The sequence below is a fragment of the Jaculus jaculus genome, chromosome 3, assembly GCF_020740685.1.
Source record: "Jaculus jaculus isolate mJacJac1 chromosome 3, mJacJac1.mat.Y.cur, whole genome shotgun sequence".
NCBI classification, from domain to species: domain Eukaryota; kingdom Metazoa; phylum Chordata; class Mammalia; order Rodentia; family Dipodidae; genus Jaculus; species Jaculus jaculus.
The window spans coordinates 172,588,859-172,615,564 of record NC_059104.1 but is presented as its reverse complement, the minus strand read 5'-3'; the positions used below and the strand labels follow the sequence as shown (position 1 = coordinate 172,615,564).

The 26,706-nt window shown below is 40.0% G+C and overlaps 2 protein-coding genes across 2 annotated transcripts; both read left to right on the top strand.

Annotated features, from left to right (window-relative positions):
* Window positions 1-5,003: 5,003 nt before the first annotated feature.
* On the top strand, window positions 5,004-5,954 carry LOC101593947 (olfactory receptor 56A4). The gene has a single exon (XM_004650947.3). It carries the CDS (start codon window positions 5,016-5,018, stop codon window positions 5,952-5,954), a length of 939 nt encoding a protein of 312 aa, XP_004651004.2. The 5' UTR covers window positions 5,004-5,015.
* Window positions 5,955-13,589: 7,635 nt separating this feature from the next.
* Window positions 13,590-15,304, top strand: LOC101607597 (olfactory receptor 56A4-like). Its single transcript, XM_004650719.2, has 2 exons — window positions 13,590-13,838; window positions 14,609-15,304. Exons 1-2 carry the CDS (start codon window positions 13,590-13,592, stop codon window positions 15,302-15,304), a joined length of 945 nt encoding a protein of 314 aa, XP_004650776.2.
* Window positions 15,305-26,706: the final 11,402 nt, after the last annotated feature.

The window sequence follows — 26,706 nt, the reverse complement described above, 5'->3', positions numbered from 1 at the left end:
GTGGAGTTGCATTTGTTTCAAAATTCAAAGCCCAGGCTATGTATCAGTCTGTTTATTGAGCATAGTAAGTGACAGGAAGTCAGACAAATACCAAGTCGAAGGAAGAGTAACAAACCAGAAGAAATGACGAGTAGGATTAGTTACACTAATCAGTTAATTTGGACACAAGGTCTCACTATGTAGTGCAAACAGGGACACTCCTGCTTCGGTCCCTTGAGTGCTGGGCTTATAGGCCTAGACCACCACATCGTGGCTCATTCTGGTGAGCTGCTTGTACAGTGCTGGTTAAGAGACACAGGGGATCATGTGGGTGTTGTGCAGTTACTGTTAGACAGGTACAACATTATAGCTAGGTAGGAGGATAATGTTCTGGTATTCCATGACACCGCAGAATATACGGTCTCAGAATAGAAGGAGGCACTCACTCTTAATAACCAGTACATGAGATAAATAGAAGGAAGAACTTGGGGTGCACTCACTATTAATGAACAGTAAATAGAATGAATACAGGAGGGATCTGAGATGCACTCACTGTTAAGAGATAGTAAATGGCTAGATGTTGGATATGCTTATTTTCCTGAGTTAACCATTATGTGATGCATGTGAGTTAAATTGTCATTTTGTTCCTCACAAACAAGTACAGATATTATGTCAATAAAAAGATAAAATTAGTTAATTAATTAGATGCAGATATTGGAAACAGAGAAGGAAGTAAATCACATGATTCCACATTTAGTATAGTTCAACCTTTTTTTTTTTTGACTTTGTGGAAGCATGATAGCATATTCAGGCTATATAGCTGTATTCAAAATTTAAAAATTCTGATGTTTTCCAGGTAAGTAGTTATACATGGTTGATACTATCCACTCTTATGACACTGGTTAACAGCACCAGTAAGCCACCTGACCACAAGATAAATGACAGATTTTTGTTTAAACACAGGGTACTGCGTTGCTGAGTCACGATGTTCTATAAGTTAGGTGTATCCAGTGCATTTTTAACATTATATTATTTTCAAATAAGATGTGTTTATTGTCATGCAAATTCACTGTAAATCAAAGAGTACTTGCATTAAATCTTCATTTAAACATAGTTTGGAGTTGGAGAGATGGATCAGCTGTTAAGGTACTGGCCTGCAAAGTCCAAGGAGCTGGGTTCAATTCCCCAGTACCCATGTAAAGCCAGATGCACAAGGTGGCATATGCATCTGGAGTTCGTTTGCAGTGACTAGAGGTCCTGACATACACATTCTCTCTCCATTTCTACCTCTCTCTCACACAAATAAATAAAACAGAAATAAATAAAAGACAAACAAAACAAACATATTTTTCTTATTTTTAAAAATTTTCATTTATCTACTTATGACAGAGGGGGAGGGAGGGAGGGAGAGTGGGAGAGAGAGGAACAGAACTATAAGAGTGTCAGGATTTTGTCCCTGCAAACCAATTCCAGATGCATGCATCACTTTGTGCATCTGGCTTTATGGGTAGGCTGGGGAACTGAACCTGGGCTAACAGGCTTTTCAAGCAAGAGGTTAAAACAAGAGGCTTTAATCTCTGAGATATTTTCCCATCTCTAAACACATTTTTTCTACAATCCATATTTGAAGTAGTTATCTGTATCCTAAGTCTATAAATATTTGCTTCCAAATGTCCGTGCTCATTTAGAATGACCATTCTTCTTTTTTTGTTTGTTTGTTTGTTTTTGTTTTTAGAGGTAGTGTCTCACTCTGGTCTAGGCTGATCTGGAATTAACTCTGTAGTCTTAGGGTGGCCTTGAACTCATGGTGATCCTCCTACCTCTGCCTCCCAAGTGCTGGGATTAAAGGTGTGCACCACCACACCTGTCTAGAATGACCATTCTTCTTGATTTTCCTAAACTATCTTTTGCACTTCATCATTAGTCACAAATTGAATTTTGTCTTCTGTATTTTCTCCCCCAGTCTGTAAGGAATAGATTTTTTGCGCTTTGTTTAAGGGCCTAACATGGCTTTAACCCCTGGGGCCAGTGTGGAGGGAAGGGACCGAGTGAAGTAGGGCATGGAAATTCCCTAAGAGACTCTGAGGGCCTGGGCCAGATGGTGCGGCAACCGGTTATAAATGACATTTGCAGCACAGCCTCCTGGTTCAGTCTCGAGAAAATTTTGTGGAGGCATATGGCAACTCAGGTGTCCAATTCAAGCAGGAAGAACAATTCCTCTGGCAGAACTATAGAAGATTTGACATTCAGATTTAGATCGCGCCAGTCTCTCAGATCAGTGCATCCCTGCTTTTGGTTTTGTGTGAGCTGTATGCTACTCATGTAGAAAATGGAGCTGTAAGCAGTGCAAATAGATTCACAGAAGTAGCTTTATGTCTTCAAGGCTTCTAGAATATGGCTACAGGTAAGTTTGTATGATCTGACCTATAGCGTTTTTTTGTTTTTTTTACCTATAGGTTTTTATGTGGGTTTGTATATGCAGTTATAGCTGTTTTCTAATTCCACTTCTGCCTTTTGAACCTTCCTGGTTTTGCCACTCTTGATTAATAATTCCTAGTTCTAATTTAATGGTGTGCATTTGAAGGTATGAAAATCTTGGCCCTTTGGCTTTGGTTTGGAGGTGACTTTGGTTGTAATAGTAACTATGTATATATTCAATCCTAAGGTAGGAGCGAGGAAAGGGCAGGATGGATGGAGCTTGGTCAAGGTGGTTGGCTTGTATTTGCTGGGGCATGCAACTCTGGGATGACCCTGGCCGCTGGACTTCAGGAGACATTTTACACTGAAGTTGGGAAATAAAATAAAATAATAAAACAAAATGAAAATTGTAGTTTTGATCGTACCAGAGATGAAACCAAACAAAAGACTCTCATGTATACCACCCGAGTCAGAGATGCCATGAATCAACAGCAAGATTAAACTCATATGTTAAGGAAAACGACATGAGACATGCCTAATTCACTATTCCTGTAGAGCTATCCTGCTCACTATAGTAGCCAATAGCCACTGGAAATGCGACCAATTTAAGCTGCAACGATTTCAAAGATTTAAATCACTAAAACACTGCAAATAACTCTCTAGCATTTTAAACTTTTTATCAACAACCTCTCTGTATATATGCAATGTACCTTGATCATAAGCCCCTACCACTAACTCCTTTGTCTACGCTCTTCTCTCTCCCCTGCACTGAACCCCTTCTTGCCAACTAGTCCCTGTTCTATTTTGATGCCATTAGAATTTTTTTCCTCTCCTATGGTGCAGTTCTTGTGTGGTTAGCATCAGCCACTGGCGGGGTGGGTGGGGAAGGTCATGAATACCAGGGCCACTTTCTGTCTGGAAGACAGTGTTGTAATCACTTCTCCTCTTCCTTTGACTCTTACATTGTTTTAAAAAATATTTTTTTGATTTACTTGAGAGACAGAGGGAGTGAGGGAGGGAAAGCGGTGGAGCCGGGGGGGGGGGGCAAGGGGGAGAATGGGTGTTTCAGGGCTTCTAGTCACTGCAAAGAACTCCAGTTGCATGTGCTACCTTGTGCATCTGGCTTTACTTGGGAACTGGGAAGTCAAACTCAAGTCCTTAGGCTTTGCAGGCAAACACCTTAACCACTGAGCAACCTCAGCTCTTATATTCTTGCTGCCACTTCTTTTGCAATGGACCCTGAGCCTGGGAGTGTATGTTAGAGATGTCTTACTTGCTGAATAATCACTGTCACTTCTTCCCAGCATTTTGATGTGTTTTGAGTCTCTCTCCAGTAGTTACCATCAGCTGAAAAGAGAAGGTTCTCTAACCAAACCTGAGAGCAGCATTAATATAGGAACATAAACATAAGTATTTAGAAGGAAATTTGGTGGCCATAATATATCCATTTAGCCGAACAACAGTGGTAGCTTAAACCCTAGGGCTTATGGACTCCCCAGTTATCGGCTTTTGGTTAGGTTTTCAGATGACGTCCCCCATAGCAGGCATGCTGCTACTTTGTCTTGATGGCCAGGAATGAAGCTTGCAGGGTCCACGACTGGTTATGACCATTGATAATTTTCTCCTCCAACAGGCCAGCTAGCACTTTCCAGCGCTGTGACAGCTAGTCAACAGGAAGGGGTCTTCCAGCTCAGCTCCAGCTTGGTTTCTCCGTGTCCTGCAGCCCAAGCATGTTCAATGTGCTCTTGTTCTATGGTATATGGTGACGCTATATGGACTGTAGGGAGGGTCGTAACAGAGTAGGCAAAACAGATGGGCAAATCTGTTTCCTTCAACCTCCCCAGATCTTCAACTGTTCATCCTTACTCCTTGCCTTTCAGAGACTGGCTTTAACTTTCCCAGAAAAGAGAGGGAAGTTGACTATAAGAGGCTCCAGCACTCAATGGGACCTCTTTCAGTGTTGATATAAACATGCCTCAGCTTGGATTTTCCCAAGGCATTTAATAGTGTCACTAACTGTGGCATAGAAACCATGTGATAACTTAGCTCATTAAAATAATGCACAATAGGTTATCATTTACTAGACCAGGAAACCAGGGGAAATTATTTCATCTGCCTTTGTGACTTCTTGTGAATTCACAGGAATTTCTAGTGGTAGGAAAAGGAAGTGGTAAAAGTTTTAGGCTTCACGGCTTCACCACTGTGGTTTGAATCAAGTGGCTTTATTTACCTATGCATTTGTCTCTTCATCTGCGGAACTGGAATAGCAGTGGCATTCTCTCTTAAGGTGGGTGACCACATAACTTATCCAAGTCATGCACAGACAAGTGGAAAACAAAATTGACATGAATTATCCGAGATAAACTAGGAAATAAAGCCTTTGTATCAACTCTGCCAGAAGCCATCTAATAGGAAAAGTTCATAAAGATAAGGACTTAGAACATAATCAGATGCTTAGATATATTTTAGCATATAAATATTTGCTATTCTTCAATAGATATTTTTGTTGAAAACGAGCCACTTACCCAAGGGTATTCATGCTGTGTAAATAGATTTCTCTTTCTCTATTCTATGCCTCAAGGTTTTCTGAAGTGTTGGTCCTGATTAGAAGGCAGGAGATGGAGGCTAAAATCAACAGTTCCTCACTTCTAGTCTCTGAATTCTTCCTCATCTGTTTCCCTAACTACCAGAGTTGGCAGCACTGGCTGTCCCTGCCCCTCAGCTTCCTCTTCCTCCTGGCCGTGGGAGCCAACATCACCCTCCTCGTCACCATCCGGCTGGAGGCCTCTCTGCACGAGCCCATGTACTACCTGCTCAGCCTCCTCTCCCTGCTGGACATTGTCCTCTGCCTCACCGTCATCCCCAAGGTCCTGGCCATCTTCTGGTTTGACCACAGGACCATCAGCTTCCCCGCCTGCTTCCTCCAGATGTTCATCATGAACTGTTTCCTGACCATGGAGTCCTGCACCTTCATGGTCATGGCCTATGACCGCTATGTGGCCATCTGCAAGCCTCTGCGGTACCCCTCCATCATTACTGACCAGTTTGTGGTGAGTGCTGCCGCCTTTGTTATAGCACGGAATGGACTTGTTACTATGCCTATCCCCATACTTTCTTCTCAGCTGAGATACTGTGAGAGGATTATCAAGAACTGCATCTGCACTAACCTGTCTGTGTCCAAACTCTCTTGCGATGACATCACCTTCAATAAACTCTACCAGTTTGTCATAGGCTGGACCTTATTGGGTTCTGACCTCATTCTTATTATTCTTTCTTATTCTTTAATCCTGAAAACTGTGCTGAGAATCAAGGCAGAGGGAGCTGTGGCCAAGGCCCTGAGCACGTGTGGTTCCCACTTCATCCTCATCCTCTTCTTCAGCACGGTCCTCCTGGTGCTGGTCATCACTAACATGGCCAGAGAGAGGGTTCCCCCGGATGTCCCCATCCTGCTCAACATCCTGCACCACCTCATTCCCCCAGCTCTGAACCCCATTGTTTATGGGGTGAGAACCAAGGAGCTCAAGCAGGGAATCCGGAACCTGCTGAGAAAGTTGTAAGAAGGATAGTTGAGACCGAGGGACCCACTTTCACATGCAAAGGACACTGAAATACTTAGTCTGTTAATAAGCTTGAATTTGATTCCCTTGATGTTGATCATTGGATGGATATTCAGCCTTGGCTCTTGTTTTATTTACTTTTTGTTTCCCAGCAAAGTCAACATTGATATGACATTAACCCAAAGGAAATAAAGCTACATAGTTTACAGTTAAATAATTTTCTATAGCATTTTTGATGAGTTGGGTAACAGGCACATGCATTTTATAAGCATGGGCTAAAATACAGCATGCCTAATTTGAATGATTGCCAGCACTATATTTTTAAGGCTTCTGTGTATCTTTAAATTCCTTAAAATTTTTAGTGTATATGTGTAACTTTCAATTGTTACATAATTATATTAAAGTAAGACCTGATATGGGATCATCATAACAATAGAAACTCAGTTCTATGCCATAGTAAAGTCAGACATAAATACTATGAAAAGAATAAGAGAGTGGAAATGGGCTCACTAGATTCAGCTTGGCTCCCGTTTCTTACTGCTGTTAGTGGAACCTTAGTTTCCTGCATTTTGGAGTTGTCTGGAAGTTCCCCCTACTTCATCTATGCAAGAGGGTCTTGGGCTGGAGGGATGGCTTAGCAGTTAAGGTGTTTTCGTGCAAAGCCAAAGGACCCAGGTTTGATTCTCCAGGACCCAGGTTAGCCAGATGCACAAGGGGGCGCATGTGTCTGGAGTTCGTCTGCAGTGGCTGGAGGCCATGGTGTGTCCATTCTCTCCCTCTCTCTCCCTCTCCATCTCTCTCTCTCTCTCTCGTTCTCTGTCAAATAAATAAATAAATAATATTTATTAAAAAAAGAGGGTCTTGACAAGCCATGACTTCAGGAGCTTTGAAGGATACCATCTGTCAAATACAGGCTAGATACAAGTCTAATATTTTAAACAATTCTTAATTTCTGAAATTTGTTAATCAATACTTATGCATTAGATCTTTCGATTATCCCCTGATATAGCTCAATCCACTTTAGTACTATGAATGGGCTCTTGTCGAGGCAGAGAACTGGCTACAGAACTTTGCTCTACATGGTATGTGCCATGTACTGAACGGTCTAAGCCTAGCAGATCTTACTAACAGTTTTATTTAATCTCTTCTGTAGAGTATTAATTTCCTATGATTTTGTAGGATTTAACATAATTCATGGTTTTGGTTGGTGGTTATTTTTTCCCCTTTTGACATTCTATGTCAACAATTCGATGTCACACCATCCTACCTGACTCTTCCATGAGATTTTAGGCCACCATCTGCACCCACCCTGTTATAGTCACCTAAGACGTGTAGTTAAATTTTCTTTCACTCTCTACATTCCTCCCTGCAAATCAGCTCTCACATCTTGTCCTGGACCAGTGTAGCTTTCTCACGGCACCCGTCATCTGAGTTAGTGAGTTTATGAACAGGTATAGTGAGTTCCACTCTCCACAGTTTTCAGCCTGTTCATGGGTGGTAAATGGTGGGGAACAGATATTGATTGATATTTCCTGTGATGAACTTACATTAGAAGCCAAGTCCCTTTGGGACAGTAATTGAGAGCTGTGTATTATTTGTATAGATTGTTTCTTAAGAATCATTTGAGAATGGTTTAAGCACAGCTGATTTAGGATGACTTCACTATTCCTAGAGGACTTATGAATGAATTTAACATTTTCATGACTTTGTCTTTCGTCAAAATTGATTTGATCCTCTTTGCTTCTCAACTTCCATGTCTGATCTTAACCAAACTAAAATTAAAAAAAAAAAAAAAAACATTTCAAACACTTGTCTATTCACTTCTCCTTCCAGTTAATTCATTTTTTTACTGTGATTATGCCTTTACTCACTGATATTTTTGCTTTGTCTATGTTTAAGTATCCTTTTAGAAAAATCCAACAATACTCTTTTCATTTACAAACTATATCTACCCTAAAACCCTCAGTTTAATCTTCATCTAGTCTATGATTTCCTTTACCTACTGCACCTTTAATCACGAGGACATGTATGTCTTCTGCTGATATGGGGCTGTAAGGTGCTGTGATTCTGGTGAAGGGAGACTATTCATCTATTAGGCTCTATATGCTTCAGAGCTGAAGATACAATGCCTTTTCTGTTCTGTTTTTTTGGTCAAATAAAAGTGAATAAAACATCACATCTTGTTTCTTACTTTCTCTGAACACTTCTTAAGGAAAGAGTCAAGTTTTTAAATGGGTTTTGAAAAACACCTTACCAAAGACCTTATATAACTCCTAGCTCGATGCCACCTTATATATCACAGAATCTAAATCTACTTATCCTTGAGACTGACCTTAAAATTTGTGGTGTGTGTGTGTGTGTGTGTGTGTGTGTACGCGTGCGTGTGCACACATGCGCGCGTGTGTGTGTTCAACATGATTGTCAGGGTCTCTTGCCTCTGCAAGTGAATGTTCATCTGGCTTGAAATGGGTGTGGTGATACCTCCAGAGGTGTTTGCTTTGGTGAGGATATGTTTAGATATCCAAGCCTGCTGCCATTCCATATGAGCTCTGAGATCATTTTTTCTATCTCTTTGAGGAATGATGCTAGGATTTGTGTTGTTATCACATTAAATCTGTATATTGCTTTTGGTAGAATTGCCATTTTCACAATATTAATTCTACCTATCTGGTAGCATGGGAAGTTTTTCCATCTTCTCAAGTCCTCGGTTTCTTTCTTGAGTGTTTTTATGTTTTCATTATATACATATTTCATATCCTTGGTTAGTGTTACCCCAATCTATCTGATATTTTTGTGGATATTGAAAATGGAACAGTCTCATTGACTTCCTTCTCTGCATGTTTGTCCTTTGCATATAGAAAGACTAATGATTTTGTGTGTGGATTTTGTATCCTGCCACTTTGCTGAAGTAATGAATCACTTTTAGAAGTTTTTTTTTTTTTAATTTATTTATTTGAGAGCGACAGACACAGAGAGAAAGACAGATAGAGGGAGAGAGAGAGAATGGGCGCGCCAGGGCTTCCAGCCTCTGCAAACGAACTCCAGACGCGTGCGCCCCCTTGTGCATCTGGCTAACGTGGGACCTGGGGAACCAAGCCTTGAACTGGGGTCCTTAGGCTTCACAGGCAAGCGCTTAACCGCTATGCCATCTCTCCAGCCCACCTTTAGAAGTTTTGAGATGCAGACTTACAGGTCACTTATGGATAGGATCATGTCATCTGCAATTAGGACTGACTTGACTTCTTCCTTCCCAATTTATATCTCTTTTTTCTTCCTCCTATCTTATTGCTTGAGCTAGGACTTCTAGTACTATGTTGAAGAACAGAGGTGAGGGTGGGTACCCCTGTCTTGTTCCCAATCTCAATAGGAACTCCTTGAGCCTTTCCCCATAAAGTATCATTTGGATTTTAGGTGTTTATATATATATAGCTTTTATTGTGTTGAGATATAAAATGTCCATGCCCATTCTCTCCAGTGGTTTGATCATGATGTGATGCTGTCTTTTGTGAAAGGCCTTCATTACGTTATTTAAATGATCTTATGATTTTTTTCTGAATAGGTTTATTTATGTGGTGTACTATGTTGACCAATTTCTATATGTTAAACTATCCCTGGGATGAATCCTGCTTGATCAAAGTTGATAATGGTTTTGAGTTATTGTTCAATTCAGTTTGCAAGGTTTTGTTCAGGATATTTGTCTCTAAGTTTGTCAGGTATATAGACCTGTAGTTTTCTTTTCTTGTTGGATCTCTGTCTTATTTTAGCATTAGGGTGATTCTAACTTCATAAAAGGAGTTGGGGAGGATTTCCTATTCTCTGACTATGTGAAACAATTTCAGAAAAATTGGTTTTAGTTCTTCAATGAAGGTTTGATAGAATTTGGCCAAGAAGCCATCCAGTCCTGGAATTTTTATTTTGGGGAGGTATTTGATTAACATTTCAATCCCAATGAATATGTAACAGGTTTGTTTAGAGATTAATCTGGTCTGAGTTTAGTTTTGATAGGTGGAGAGACAGGGGATAGAGGCCAGCTCACAGTAGATGGTACACCCTCTGGATCAGAAGAACAGGGATTTTGTGACCCAGGGGCCAGTCATTCAGGAGGAAGCCAGAGCAAAAGGCCTGCCTTTGCTTCACATATGCAGGGACCAGGCAGACCCATACAGCAGCAGTGGGACCAAAACCAGGGAACTTGGAGGTGGGGAAGGAACCAGGAGCTCTGGCCCACTCATTCCCCGTGTGCACCCTCTAGAGCAGGGGGTCCAGGAGCTGGGGACTCAGGGGCAGGTCAATCTGGAAGGCAGAATAAAAGCCCTGCTTCAGAAGAATGCCAGCAGGGTCCAGGCAACCCTAAGCTAGCAGCCGGGCTACCAGGACCAGAGAACTGGGAGGTCAGAGAGGAACCAGGAGCTCTGGCCTACTCACTCTGGGTATGCATCCTCCAGAGCAGGGAATCAGGGCAAGTTTTTAATTTTAATTCTTTTTTTAAAATTTTCACAATTTTTATTAACATTTTCCATAATTATAAAAAATATACCAAGGTAATACCTCCCTCTCGCCCTTTCCCCTTTGAATTTCCATTCTTCATCATATTACCTCCCCATCTCAATCATTGTACTTACATATATACAATACCAATCTATTAAGTACCCTCTTCCCTTCCTTTCTCTTCCCTTTATATCTCCGTTTTAACTTACTGGCCTCTGCTACTAAGTATTTTTCTTCTCATGCAGAAGCCCAATCATCTGTAGCTAGTATCCACATATGAGGGAGAACATGTGGCACTTGGCTTTCTGAGCCTGGGTTACCTCACTTAGTATAATCCTTTCCAGGTCCATCCATTTTTCTGCAATTAATTTTAATTCTTGCAAACATTTCCTGTCATATTTATATACTTTTCAGAAAGCATTTGCTTATGTCTATATTTTAAAGTGTCTTATCTAGAATTTTTTTTTAGTTTCAGGTCATTCATTAAGGTCTTTGATTCATCTAAAGTTGATTTTTTTTGTATAAGGTGATAGGTAGGGATCTTGTTTCAGTCTTCTTCATATGGACATAAGTTAATTTCTAGATTCATATTCCCTACCAAAATTGAACTAAGAAGATATATTTTTCTTTTCTTTTTCTTTCTTTCTTTTTCTTTTTTCTTTTTTTGGATAGGGTCTCACTCTAGCCCAGGCTGACCTGGAATTCACTATGTATTCTCAGAGTGGCTTTGAACTCTCGGTGATGCTATGACCTCTGCCTCTTGAGTGCTGAGATTAAAGGTGTGCTCCACCATGCCTGGTTTGATATTCTTTTTCTTTTAAAGGGCATATCCTTTATGTCCCTAAGTGCTATTCCTTCCAAGTGAAACTAATACATGTCAGGTTATGTAATCCTCAGTCACCTCTAGGGAGACCATATATGGAGTTTGAAATCAGAAGTCTGCCTTTCTACATTGGCTATACCTATGTGTCTACAAGGATGTAGGAGCCCATGGGAACATTTCCAAACCAATGTCTACTTTCCTGCCACTGGAGAATGACTATTAAAGAAATTACATTTTAATAAAGGCATTCATGTGTCAAAGCCACAGTCACAGGGCCAGGGATAACTTGAACAGCCACACATTGCCCCAAACCAAGGAACAGTTAAATCTGCTATCTGAAGAAGACTTTGTAAGTATTTTTAGGAACTGTACTCTAGAAAAGCAAGTATGAGTGACACTCAAAGTTTGTTCTTTGACTTGATGCTTATTTCAAAGGATGTTATTGATTTCTGTAGCTATTAGTTAGTATATGAAGACCCTGAGGTTCATTTATATCATAAGAATCTGAACAGGCTAGGGGAAGTTGAGTTGAGCTCATAAGGCATGGTGTCTCTGTATCCTTACCAATTGTCAGTAAGAGAAAAAGACAGATGTCTTATCCAACTTCATTGCAGAGGTGGCTAAAAAGTACAGATTCATGCAGAGAACTAAGACTACTGAAAAGGAACATATAGAATTCCCAAAAGAATCAGTGGTAAGAAGAAACCTTTCAAGTTGGAAGGCCAGAGATTGGCCAGAACTTTTTGTTTGTTTGTTTGCTTTTTGTTTTTCTAGGTAGGGTCTTACTCTAGCTTAGGCTGATCTGGAATTCACTATGTAGTCTCAGAGTGGCCTTGAACTCACAGCAGTTCTCTTACCTCTGCCTCCTGAGCACTGGGATTAATGGAGTGCTCCACTATCATGCCTGGCAACTGTTTTTATATAACTGAAAATAATGGGAGAAGCAGCCAGTTTATCTGAGGTTTGGAAGAGCCTGATGAGAAAATCATGATGGGTATCCATTGTATATATTCAAGACAAAGTAAACATCTTCAAATCTTGAGTAGGGCTTTTTTTTTCTGCATCCTATAAACTCCACACTGCAGACCTCTAACCCAGTAATTTTCCCTGTGCATCAGAGGAGATCATAACCCAGCCTAGTATCTTCTTCACTTATCAGTTTCTGGATGGTTAAGGAGGTGCTCATAGGGAAATGGTGCTTCAACCTGGGTGGTACTAGGTGCTGGCAAGGTTCAGGTATTTCTCCAGTTTTTTTCTTCATTTGTGAGCGCATGTGCCTGCATGTGTGCATGAATGCATGTGTGTGTGTGTGTGTGCATGCATGGGCATGCCAGTGTCTCTTGATGCAGAAACAAATGCTATCCAGCTTTATGTGGGTGGGAGCTGGGGAATTGAACCCAGGCTAGCAGACTCTGCAAGCAAGTACCTTTAGCCCCTGAGCTATATCCCGTAGCCCCTTCAGTTATTTCTTTTATTAGAAGGCTTGCTTACTATATTTGTTCTTTTTTTCTAGATATTCAGAGGTTAATTTTGGTAGCTACAAAATAAATAGTAAAAAAGGTTGCATTTATATCATTAATATTTATTTTTTACAGTTTTATATTTTTATCATCATTAAATTATCTTTTACCTTCTATTTCATTCAAACTTTTGTCAGTGATAAACAAAAGTTTAGGTGGTTTTTAGTAGTGCAGACAATAGAGATGCTAAATAACATAGAATAATTATCAAAGGCATTATGATTTTTTTCAGGACTCTATGAGACTGGCATACTTATTGAATGACTATCATTCCACTAGGTGCCTAGTGGAATTTTATGTGCTGAAATAAAAAGATAAAATTCCATTCACAACTCTTTGGAAAACAAATAGAGAACATAAATTTTGATTGATTGATTAAATAGTTTGATTAATACTTTACCAGAAACATGCTTGGGCATTTAAGGATTAGGAAGGAGAGGTATTTAAAGTGATTACAAGAAAACATTTTCAAGAAGTGTAGCTTTTGATACAAATAAGAATGGGATAACAGGCTTTTTTTTTTTTAATATATGACAAAGCATATCCTGAAGGTGTCTGGACCTGAGTGTGTATGAGAGAACTATCAAGTCTGCTTATGATTAGGGACTCATTCTTTTTCTAGAGTGATGAATGTTAAAGGACATTGTTTTTAGCAGAAAAGTATATGATCCACTCTAAATTTTAGATCAACTATTATTCAAGATGATGGTGGATAAAGATCAGTTAGGATGCTATTAATGAAACATATAAACATTTGAATTCTTGTTGTTTCTTTTCAGTGATTTCTGACCTCACTGTCCAGTCATGGCATTATTTCCCAACACCACAGGGACTCAGGTGACCGAATTCCTGATGATCTGCTTTCCAGGAATGCAAGACACGCAGCACTGGCTCTCCATCGCCCTGGCTCCTCTCCTGGTTTTGGCAGTGGGGGCCAACATTGTGCTGTTGCTCACCATTTTGAGGGAGGCATCTCTGCATGAGCCCATGTACTACCTGCTTGCCATCCTCTCTGTGCTTGACGTCATCCTCTGCCTCACAGTCATCCCCAAGGTCAGTCCCTCTCTGAGCTCTTCCAGACATCCTGCTGTCATCTTTAGACTGTACTTGGCTTTGGTTCTGCAATTTGCTCTTTTGCTGAAGGAAAGCACTCAATGTATTACTCAGCCATCATGTCAGATATCTAACAGCTCCCAGTTATGTCCCTTCTCATTCTTAACGTCCATAACTTCTTAAGTTTTTTATTAATTCCCAACTGATAGGCCTTCTCACAATGTGAGTTAGTGATAGTTCAACTTCTAAATTTCCTCTCACTTCTAGAAGATGCGATTTGATTATAAATTCTCCTACTCTTACAACCAAGGTTTCTAGAATTTACTATCTAAAATGTAATAGGATGTAAGTTTATGTCATATTCTGAGATAGGAAGCACATTGGAAAATTTTTTTATGTGTATGAAAGGGTTAGAGAGCTCCCTCATATATATTGTCCTTATTACCTTTGATCCTTCTGTGACACAGACATCATGTGATGGCCAGATGTGCCCACTGGAGTTTGGGTAAAGCTACAGAGCTTGGCTGAGGACAGATTACAAGTAAACACTTTAAATCAAAGGCTAGTCTCTAGATGTAGAGAAAGCTATAATGTGGACTTTGCAGATTGAGATGGACATGGAGTATTTGAAATAGTATACTGCTCCACTGTGGAGATAATTGGATTATGAATGGTTTTATTTTTATCATCTACCTAATGATTTCCTTAAGGTCAAGTATTCTAAGCTGATAATGAATATATGAGATCTATGAGAATAACAATTCTGGCAGGTCCTGCTCATCTTCTGGTTCGACATGAAGCCCATCAGCTTTGTGGGATGCTTCCTGCAGATGTTCATCATGAATACCTTCCTTCCCATGGAGTCTTCCACATTTCTGGTCATGGCCTATGATCGCTATGTGGCCATCTGTCATCCACTGCGTTATCCATCCATCATCACAGAACAGTTCATCATTAATGCAGCCATCTTCATTGTCTTTCGAAATCTGATAGCCACAGTGCCCACTCCAGTCCTGGCTGCTAGACTCAACTATTGTGCCAGCAATGTGGTAGAGAACTGTATATGTGCCAACATTTCTGTAGCGAGGCTCTCATGTGACAATATCCACATAAATAAGCTCTATCAATTTGTGAGTGTTTGGTGCCTACTGGGCTCTGATCTGGTCCTCATCTTGCTGTCTTACTGCTTTATCCTGAGGGTTGCTATGTGTCAGCGGTCGGGAGGTACAGTCACCAAGGCCTTGAGTACCTGCGGTTCACATCTCATCCTTATACTTTTCTTCTATACACTACTACTGGTCTTCATCTTCACAAACAAGGCAGGAAAGAAGATACCCTCCGAGGTACCTATTCTTCTCAATGTTCTGCACCATCTCATCCCACCAGCCCTCAACCCCATTGTTTATGGAGTACGAACCCAGGAAATCAAGCAGGGGATTATTAAACTTCTTAAGCCCCAGTTCTGAGAGACATGAGTCAAAGAAGAACTTTTATTTTAAAAAGGGATTGTGGCCAGGCATGGTGGCACATGCCTTTAATCCCAGCACTTGGGAGGTAGAGGTAAGAGAATCACTGTGAGCTCCAGGGTAGCCCGAGACTACATAGAGAATTCCAGGAAAGCTTGGGCTAGTGTGAGACCCTACATAGAAAAACCAAAACCAAAACCAAAACCAAAACCAAAACCAAAACCAAAACCAAAACCAAAACCAAAGCAAAAACAAAAACAAAAAAAGGGTATTGTGAAAGTCTAAATATATTTTATCATTGCTTTCATCTGAGTGTTACAGAAGACACAATATAACAGCTATGCTGCTAACTTCATTTTGTAAAGAATATTTTATTTATTTATTTGAGAGAGAAAGAGAAAGAGGTGCATAGAGAAAGAGGGAGAGAGATATATAGAGAGAGTTGGCATGCCAGGGCCTCCAGCCACTGCAAATGAAGTCCAGATGCATGTACCACCATGTGCATCTGGCTTACATGGTTACCGGGGAATCAAACCTGGGTCCTTAGGCTTCACAGGCATATGTTTTAACTGGTAATCCATCTCTCCAGCCCCACTGCTAACTTCAAAGTAAACTTAAACCTTCATAACTTCTATCACGTTGCTTATCAACATTCTCCTCCACAAATATATTCTTCATCCTCTGTTTGAACATGACTCCTCATTAGTCATTAAAAATGTAATTAATACCTATGTACTCAGTCATTAGATTCTGAGTGAATCTCACATTTAACTTATAGGATAGGAATGACAAAATGATTTCAAGAGGACAGGAGTTCTATGAATAAGACTGGGGAGACCAAGGAGGACTTTATTGCAGTAATCCACATTGAAAGTGATGTCTTGGACCAAGGTGACTGAAAAGTGAAGTTATGGGTCACAAGATTATCAATGAGTCCAAATGCAGAGGATAAGGAGTAAAAAATGATGAAAATGATGCCAAGGTTTTTAGGGGGAGAAATTGAAATTTTGGGAAATTTTCAAGTTTTTGAAATTTTTCCATTAACTCAGGAGCTAGTCCGGAATAGCATACTTGAACAACATCTTAAGATGCTGAACTTCGTTACCATACCAAAATCCTTCCCATGACTGTACATTTGAAGTAAAAATTAAGTAACCAAGAGAAGAGGGACAAGTAAGCAACTGGGCATATTAGCACTATACCTAAGCTCAACATGGAGATTTCAGTTACCAGAGTATATAGATAGAATTTACATCACACTTAGATGGGTTTGATCTAGGATTCACCAATTATCCACACATTTCCATTCCTTTCTTCAGGAAAGATGGATATCCTGCGTAGCATTGTGGCTGTCATATAGTAAGTACTTTTTCAATTATTGAATAAATAATATTTTCTTTTTTGAAGACTTTTCATCCCTCTATGTGGCATTTTGATGAGAGAGTCTTATTCCAAAATATATTAATACCTAGGAATAGGATTTTTTGTTGTTGTTGTTTTCTGAGGTAAGGTTTCACTCTAGCCCAGGCTGACCTGGAATTCACTATGGAGTCTCAGGGTGGCCTCAAGCTCATGGCAATCCTCCTACTTCTGCCTCCCAGGTGCTGGGATTAAAGGCATTTACCATCACGTCCAGTTTGTAAGATCTTACTAGAGATTAGTGACCTGGGCTCTTGCTTTGCCTCCCCATGGCTGTTTTCTACCAGCTCTCTGGGATGTCCATTATGCCTGGTCCTCTGCCCATTCTAGGCATAGGCTCTATATTTTCCATTCCATCTGATAGGAATAAAGGCTCTGTATTCTTTTATCTTCTATCATCTGTAAACTCAGTTCAGAAACCATCTTCAAAGCAAGTACATCCTAATCATTGTGTAAAAGTAGCTTTCCTACCTTTCCTAGTCACTGTAATACACTTTTGTTATAATGTTAATTCTTTTTTAAAAGTTTTTTAAAATTTATTTGAGACAGAGAAAGAGAGAGAGAGAGAGAGAGAGAGAGAGAGAGAGAGAGAGAGAGAGAGAGGAGATAGGAGAGAGAAAAGGCACACCAGGGCCTCCAGCCATTGCAAATGAACTCCAGAGGCAAGCTCTACCTTGTGCATCTGGCTAACGTAGGTCCTGGTGAATCAAACCAGGGTCCTTTGGCTTTGCAGGCAAACACCTTAACTGCTAGGCCATCCCTTCATCCCATTTCTTTCTATTTTATTACTGTATAGCAACTGCACAGAATAGTGTGTTTCATTATGAAATTTTTATATATGTGTATAATTTATTTTTATTTCATTCATCTCTATTACCCTTTCATCTCTACTCTCTCCTCTGGTCTCTCCCCCTTTTTGGTTTTGGTTTTTTGAAGTAGGGTCCCAATCTAGTCCAGGCTGACCTGAAATTCATTATGTCATCTCAGAATGGCCTCAAATTCACAGTGATCTTCCTATCTCTGCCTCCCAAGTGCTGGAGTTAAAGGCGTGTGCCACCACACCAGGCTTTTGTCCCCTTTCTTTTCTGCACTAGTTCTCATTATACTTTCATGATCATTTTAAGTATGGATCATGAGGATGAGAAAAAATTTGTGACACTTGTTTTTCTGTCACTTATTCCCCTTAACATGATGACTTCAAGCTCCTTGGATTTTCCTGAAAATATTATTTTCTTCTTTGTGGCTGATTTATGCTCTATTAATTAATACTTCATTGTATATATTTTACATATCCATTCATCTGTTTATGGGTCCATGGGCTGGTTCTATAATTGGACTATTGGGGAAGATTGCCACAAAATCATGCAGGTATTGCTATTGCATGGTTACTTTGCTATTTTAAGGTATATTCCCATGAGTAGTACAGCTTGATCATATAGCAGTTCTATTTTTAGCTTTACTGAGGGACCTCTGTATTGGTTTCCATACTGGTAGTACTAATTTAAATTTCTGCCAACTATGTTTCTTTCCCCACACCCTCCCAGCACTGTTCTTGATGACAGACATCATGACGAGGGGGAAAGGGCCTCTCAGGGTACTTTTAAACTTCTTTTTCCTGATTGCTAAGTATAATGAATATTTTCATCAGCCATCTATATGTCTTCTTTTGAAAAATCTATACCCTATTTAAGGAATAGCTGACAAAGAGTTTATCTTATTTGGTCAGCTGTCTCTTCAGTCTATTGTTTACTGTGCAGAAGTGTCTATATATTTAAGTATTTTCTGCTATTAGATTCAAAGTTTCCATTTTTACTTTAAGGTCTTTGATCCATCTGGACATAGTTTTTGTAGAGGGTGAGAAATGGAGAGCTAAAAATCTTTACATGCATACATACAGCTTGGTCAGAAATATCCATTAAGGAGGCTTTTTTTTTTCCCCCTGATATATCTTTTAAGCACCTCTGTTGGGAATCAGATGGGTATATCTGTATAGGTTTGTTTTGGAGTCTTCTTTCTTTTGGTATCTGTGCCTATTTTTCTGCTGGACTATACTGTTTTGTTACTATGCCTCTATAATAAAATTTAAAATCAATATGTCTAGTCATTTTTATATATCTCACTATTTTGAAATAATTTAATATTTTTTCCTTGTTTAATGTCTTAAGTTTCCCTTCAGGATGTACATATATCTGTTTTTCTTGTTCATGTACCATTTGCCCAATATTTGGGATGTGTGGCACATCTCAGGTATTGAATATATGCTAGATGAAGGTATAACCCCCAGATTTGCCCACCAGAGGCACTGCTGTGCCTTGAGTCAGCCTTCAATCATGGTCAATATATTCCTTTATCAGTCTCCAATGTCAGTTGAAATATTCTCTCACGTATCTGACAGATGCATCTAGTAGTTAGAGGGGAAGAGTTTCCAGTTCCAAGAAATACTACAGTTACTAGCAAATATTCTATTTTAATATTATCTAGGTAGTTATCCCATGGTCTAAGGAACAGCTTTTTTATTTCTTATTGTATGTTATTTTGTAAAGTATCCTTTTGTCTCATGTTCTCTCTTTAAAAATTTAAACCAGCCAGTTTTGTATAATATTCATATATATATATATATATATATATATATATATATATATATATATATATATATATATATATATATATATATATATTGCTTTTTCGAGGTAGGGTCCTGGAATTCACTCTGTAGTCTCAGGGTGGCCTCAAACTCATGGCGAGCCTCCTACCACTGCTTCACAAGTGCTGGGATTAAAGGTGTGTGCCACTATGCCCAGCTACTGAATAAAATTTTAAAACATTCTAAGACAAAATTTAAATTTAACTCTATTTTTATCAGGTTGAAAAGGAATAGCAAAATAATAAAATTATGAACAAATTATGGCAAACTCTCAAGATGACCTATAGATTACTTCATAACAATATTTCTTAATTTATCATTATTTGCTAACAAAAGTAGTTAGCAATAACATCTTGGATTTGAATGTGGCTTGTTGCAGTCACTGCAGATCTTTAGGCCTGTTTGACACTCATAAAGGTGGCAAAAAAGCTTTTTTGTTCTACTTTTTTAGTTTTTTGTTTTTCAGTTGGCATTCAGAGATTTAGGTACCATTCACTCTGGCATTTTCAAAAAAAAATGGTTTTAGTTGATTCTCATATCCACTCTTCTCCTGAACTTCCCTCTCCTTTCCATTTCCCCTTCTTCCCTCCCCACTTTGCTTACACGTCACATGTGTCCTTTTGTCCTTCCCTCACCCCTCTTCCTACTCATCTCTTGATCTTCACTCTTGGTTACTATTCTAGCTTTGTAGGATTGACTCACATTTGCCTCCCCCATGGAATGAATATATATATATATATGTGTGTGTGTGTGTGTGTGTGTGTGTGTGTGTGTGTTTGTGTGTGTGTGTATGTATGTATTCAGTCTAGCTTATAATAGATATATGTTGTTTATATACCTATTATTAGCCAAACTCTTCAAATCAGAGAAAACATATGGTTTTGGTCTTTTTGAGCATCTGAGCTTGGGTCACTTGACTTAATATAGTTCTTTCCAGGTTCATCCATTCTTTAAAAATTTCATTTTTCTGTACTGCTGAATAGAATTCCATCATGTATATGTACCACATTTTCATTATCCATTCATCCACTGATGGAATTCTGGTTGATTCCAAATCTTAGGAATCATAATCTTTTCATCCTTTGCGCTTACATTTCGTGTGCCGCTCACTCATTATACTAGTGTAAAGAAGCCATCACACTCCCAGACACCCTGCCGTGTTTTTCTGCTATGGCAGAGCAGAAAGGGATGCATGAAGCCATGATTGAGAAGCTGTCTTCTGTGACCATTCTTCTTATAAATAGCTCATTTTCCCCCCAATTAACATGTCATGCCCATCACTTTCCTCAGTTTACACTTTAGTGACTAGAGCAAAATCTCAACTCAGATTACTTCCTGCAGTGGGATACTTAAAGCTCCTGTCTTCTTTGTTACACAGTTTTCCTATGGAAATTGGGTACAATTTCATAAGTGAATCAAAAGTTCTCCCACATTAAAATATTTGAAACAAGACCAAATTTGGAGTTTTAATAAGATAAAACAATTTCAAAGCTATGGTTTAGAAGTAATGGTACATGGTGAGCTCTTCAGCTGTGGTGATTCATTTAAATTAATTTTACTTTTGTAAGGTTTTGAAAAACCTACCTTTGCTTTTATTTTTTATTTACTGCTTTTATTTTGAGACTTCTTATTGATAGTTGGTTATGAACTTGTTGAATTAAAGCCTTCAGAAATACTAATATTTTCAACAAGCAAGGTTTTCATTAGTCATACTGGTTTATGTACTAATGAATATATAGCAAACAGAATTTCAGTCTAGTTTTAGTAATCATTATTGCTTATTATTTAGTGAGATATTGAATACGTTTTCATTTCCAAATTTCTAAATAAGAAAACAATAGCAAGCTGGGCGTGGTGGCACATGACTTCACTCCCAACACTTGAGAGGCTGAGGTAGGAGGATCACTCTGAGTTTGCCAGCCTGGGCTGTGGAATCAGTTTTAGGTCAGCCTGGGCTACAGTACAGTACCAGTGAAATAAAAAAAAAAAAACCATCAAAAAGCTACCAATTTTTCCTGTTAGTTATTATATGGAATTTGACAGAAATTGTTGAATACAAAAGATAATGTGCAAGATACAGCTCAGCAATTCATCAAATATTTTATCTCAGGAGAAGTGGCCTAGGTCTTGGGAAGTTTTCTGATTGTGGACTTACAGGCAACTTCGTTTTGGGATAACATTATGGTTATCCCATAACAGACTAGTGAACCAGTGGGCACGTCTTGCCTGGATGGATAGTATTTTGCATGCAGGGGCCATAATTGAGTAAGACTCTTCTTAATGCTCCCCTAGCAGCCCGCCCTTCTGTCACCCTGAGGGCTGGCTAGCAAGAAGGAAGCTTCTGGCATCGTTCCAGATTGATTTCTCCATGTCCTGCAAACAGGATATGCGACGTCTCCAGTAATAGGGTCTTACCATCTCGTTCTGGTGGGCAACCAAGAGCAATAATAGTCTGCATTGTCTCGGGAGTTTTAGGGTAATATCTAGTATCTAACAAAGATTCTAGATTGATAAGATGCTTTGAAAAATTTTGCCCAACTAGTATTAGATGCTAGTATATTTAAGTGTCATCCTCATCTTCCTCTCCTACACCCTTCTCCTGTGAGCTGCACTGAGGCTCAAGGCAGAGGGCACCCCAGCCAAAGCCCCGAGCACATGAGGCTCCCACCTCATCCTCGCTCTCCTCTTCAGCACCATCCTTGTGGTCTTCATCTTCATTGAAGAAGAAGGTCTCTGCTGATGCCTCCACCCTGTTACCCCTGCAGCCCTCCATCCCGTCATCTGTGGTGTGAGAACCCAGGAGATCAAGCAAATTGGGCTGAAGCTCACAACTCAGAGATAAAATTTCAAGAAGCAAAGTGAATACTAATTCTGAAAAAAGTTCCTGACTCTTCAGTTTTCAAACTCCAGCACTCTGCCCATCCCACCGGCCCACAAAATCTGACATCTCTGACTTTCAAAATCTCTCCAATATTTATGATTATATTAGTTGATGCTTAATCCTTTACTAGTAAAATAATCTTTGCCCACTCTGGGGAGGAAATTTTACAAATGGGGATTGGGTGATTAGGCTAAGTACATTGAAGGAGGGAATGAAGACAAGGAGTCGAACCATTTCTCAACGAGAGCTTTAAGGACCTTACAATCTGTAGTCAAGAGAAGACCCTCAGGGAACTAATTGACTGTCCTTCAGCCTGCAATCAGGTTCTGAGCACTTGGTGTATGCCACAGTAAATGATTCAGTTTCTAATCATATCACAGCCATTCCTCATTTGCCTTTCTTATTCATAAGTAGTGTTAATCACGAGAGAACTGGTCAAGTTTGCCATTCAGAGAGGTTTCCTGGGACTGTATGTTAGTGTTTCTGTCAAATTGTTACAGGGTTTTCATGAACCTTTGCTCTCTTAACAATTACTACTTTATAATTCATTTTTAATATTTGAGAGAGCAAGAAAAAGAGGCAGATAGAATGGATGCAGTAGAGCCTCTGGATATTGCAAATAAACTCCAGACACATGTGCCACCTTATGGATCTGGCTTTACATGGGTAATGGGGAATTGAACCTGGGTCCTTTGGCTTTGCCAGCAAGTACTTTAACCACTAAGCCATCTCTCCAGCCTACTTTATAATTTTTTTTTAATTTTTTGAGATAGGGTCTCACTCTAGCCTAGGCTGACCTGGAATTCACTATGTAGTCTCAGGGTGGCCTTGAACTCATGGCAATCCTCCTACATCTTCCTTCTGAGTGCTGGAATTAAAGGCATGCGCCACCATGCCTGGCTCTACTTTATAATTTTTAGGAAATATTCTTTTAATCTATTTTTGGATCTTTTCTAGGATTAATGCAATGTTTATTTGTTGGAGGCTATGTTCTCATGCTTCCAGAATTAGCTGTAGTCTTCATCCTCTTCCTGAAAGAGGACAGTGAGGGTCAGTCACCGAGGTCACTAGTAGCCTGTGAGCTCCTGGGCACATTAAGTGATAAGGTTTGAGTGTTCTGGATATACCTACTTGCCTTTCCAGTATTTTGTGCACTTAGATTGGGTGTTAAGAGAAAGCTGAAACAAATGACTTTGCGTTTGGCAAAATCTAACTGGCTGTATTTCTTGCTATGAGTTTAATTTGCTCCCCACATTAATCAGTTTGGGATGGAGCCAGGCTGCTGTCGGTCCTGAAGCTCAGCTGAGGCACTCCTGGTGAGTTGATAATCCTCTGCAGTTTGTGTCAAAGGCTCATGCTGTGCGGAGGCAGCAATTTAAACACTTTTATTTTCTCCTTATTATAATTTTGGTATTATGTGCTTCTTGTTGTTGTTGTTGTTGTTTTTCGAGGTAGGGTCTCACTCTAGCCCAGGCTGACCTGGAATTCACTGTGGAGTGTGAGGGTGGCCTCGAACTCACGGCGATCCTCCTACGTCTGCCTCCCGAGTGCTGGGATTAAAGGCGTGCTCCACCATGCCCGGCTCTTTCTTTCTTTTCTTTCTTTTTTTTTTTTTAATCTTTACCAGTTCTCTACTTCTCAGAAATTATTTTCCTCATTTGTGCCCACTTTAGTGCATGCAAGAGAACCCTGTGGTTGTCTCTATCAGCAACATTTTGTCATGGATCCTATAGATTCTTCTAAGTGGAAAACTTTACACAATAGATGTCTACTGAGTAATAAATACACCGTGCCAGTAGGGTCCTTGACCACTGAAGAGATGTAAGGGCACAGGCAGTTAAATATCATCGTCTAGATGTTACTAGTGACATGCATTGATTTGGCTAAAACGAGCACTCAGGCAAGTGTGTGAAAGGCCCCCAGCAGGGCTGCTCCCCAGGCTTGTGGAAGCCCAAGTAGCCACCAAGGTGATGGCTCTGTGGGACTGGAGAAGGAGTTCCGCCCGCGCTCATCTTCCCACGGCACGCTCAGGATGTGAGCATCCCGACACAAGCATGAACCACATCTCATACTTGTCATGTCTTGTGTGCATTTTATAAATATTTAAATCCCCTTGGTTAATTATGCTTACGTGTTCTGGAGAAGGAATATTTTTTAAATGGATTCATGATGAGGTAGATCCTAAAACTAAGAGAAATAAAGTACAGTTACCTTTGCTCGGTTTGTTAAAATCAAAGTTTGTGCCACAGTCCACAGAAGACGTCTCCAGTCCTCCTACTTTACCCCCGAAGCTTATCTTCCTTTTGTGAACTTAATAAAAACTGTCTCAAATAAAAAATAAGTGAATGAATAAAATAAAATGGGAGAACTCAAGAAGATGACTTCTATAGTGAAAAAATTGACTCCCAGCCAATATTGGGTTTATAATCTTTGCATATATTCATCATAACTGTATAGATTAATAGCCTTGATTGCAGCTCATTATCATAAATATTTTATCATTGTTAATTCAGTTGCATTATGCTGTTGATGAAAGAACAGGTCCAGACTCAAGAGATGGGTCTTTCATCTCCTGGTTAACTTAATAAGATCACCCCATAATACCCTCAACCCAGATTTACTTACAGAGGAGGTAAAACATGGGGTCTGGCTTCATGGATTCAGGTGTAGTTAGCTCCAAAAGCACCTGGGCAGTTATAACACTAGAGCCTCAGGGTTCCTACCCTCGGTGAACTTCTGTTTATCCTCCTCTGGATCCCAAAGGCCTTCCTGAGAAAAGCAGGCAGAGAGATGGGACCAGATAATAATTTTGTTTCGGAAAGGAAGTTTCCCTAGTAAGCCACTGTGCCTTGACTATGTGTTCTGTAAGCCATCTCCTGGGAACGGGGTTTGTAGTGCACTCCACTATGGGCTCACGCTCACTGCGTGGACTCACTCAGTGCCTTCGACGGGTTCCCCAAGCTCACGCAGTTGTTATGTGCTTCCTGCACACGTCTATCAGAGAGGTACAGCCCATGCCACTGAATGAAGTAAAGCTGAGTTACCCTGGCTTTTTTATTTGCAGAGAGAGGGGAGGACCGGCCAGGGCCCTTAGTCACTGCAAATGAATTCCAGATGCACGTGCCTCCTTGTGCATCTGGCTTACATGGGTCCTGAGGATTCAAACCTGGATCCTTTGGCTTTGCAGGCAAGTGCCTTAACCACTAAGCCATCTCTCCAGCCCTACCCTGACTTTCGTGATGACACTGCAATCACAAAGATGGAAGAGAAGGTGGAAAGAATCTTAGTGAGGAAATTCTAGTGTCTGCTGCATATTGCTCAATGGTCATGTTGTGATTTAATGGAGACAATGACTCTCCTTTTCTTCCTTTAGGTGAGGCTTAATCTGCCCTCAATCCCATGTTGTCATTGCAGACACCACAGTTTCCATGTAAGCCAGATGCACAAGGAGGCGCGTGCATCTGGAATTCATTTGCAGTGACTAAGGGCCCTGGCCGGTCCTCCCCTCTCTCTGTAAATAAAAAAGCCGGGGTAACTCAGCTTTACTTCATTCAGTGGCATGGGCTGTACCTCTCTGATAGACGTGTGCAGGAAGCGAAAGGGTCACCTCAAGTCTTCTGAGCCTCTACTTCATTCTTGAACAAAGAAAATAAATGCAGTTCTAGTAATTATCTCAAGGCTCTTATCTTCTAATCAATTCTAATATTATTGTTAATTTCAATTGAGAACATACCTTCCTCACCCTATTTTAGGTTACATTTTCTACTTATTTCCACATTTAGTATTTCTTATTAGATATCATATCAGACATTTTAGACTTTGGTTTATTGGGTATTAGCTCTTATATACTTCAATTTTTATGAATATTCTAAAGAATCACTTTGGAATGAGAATGAGTTATTTGAAAATTATTTTATCTTTTGGGCGTCTGCTTAAGATTTATTAAGATAGAGTCAGAATGACTTTTATTAAGAAATTGTTTTAGGGCTGGAGAGATGGCTTAGTGGTTAAGCACTTGCCTGTGAAGCCTAAGGATCCTGGTTCGAGGCTCAATTCCCCAGGACCCACGTTACCCAGATGCACAAGGGGGCGCACGCGTCTGGAGTTCGTTTGCAGTGGCTGGAAGCCCTGGCGCGCCCATTCATTCTCTCTCTCTCCCTCTCTCTCTCTCTCTCTCTCTCTCTCTCTCTCTCTCTCTCTCTCTCTCTCTCTTTCTCTCTCTCTCTCCCCCTATTCTCTCTGTCGATCTCAAATAAATAAACAAAAAAAATAAATAAATAAAAGAAATTGTTTTATGGGAGGGTGAGAGCGAGAGCAGAAATGAGAGTGATCGCAAGCGCGGAACTGGTGCCCCAGGGCCTTCAGCGACCGCAATCAAACTCCAGACACGCGCGCCACCTTGCGGTATGTGCAACCTTGCGCGTTTGCTGCACCCTGTGCCACTGGCTTACTTGGGAC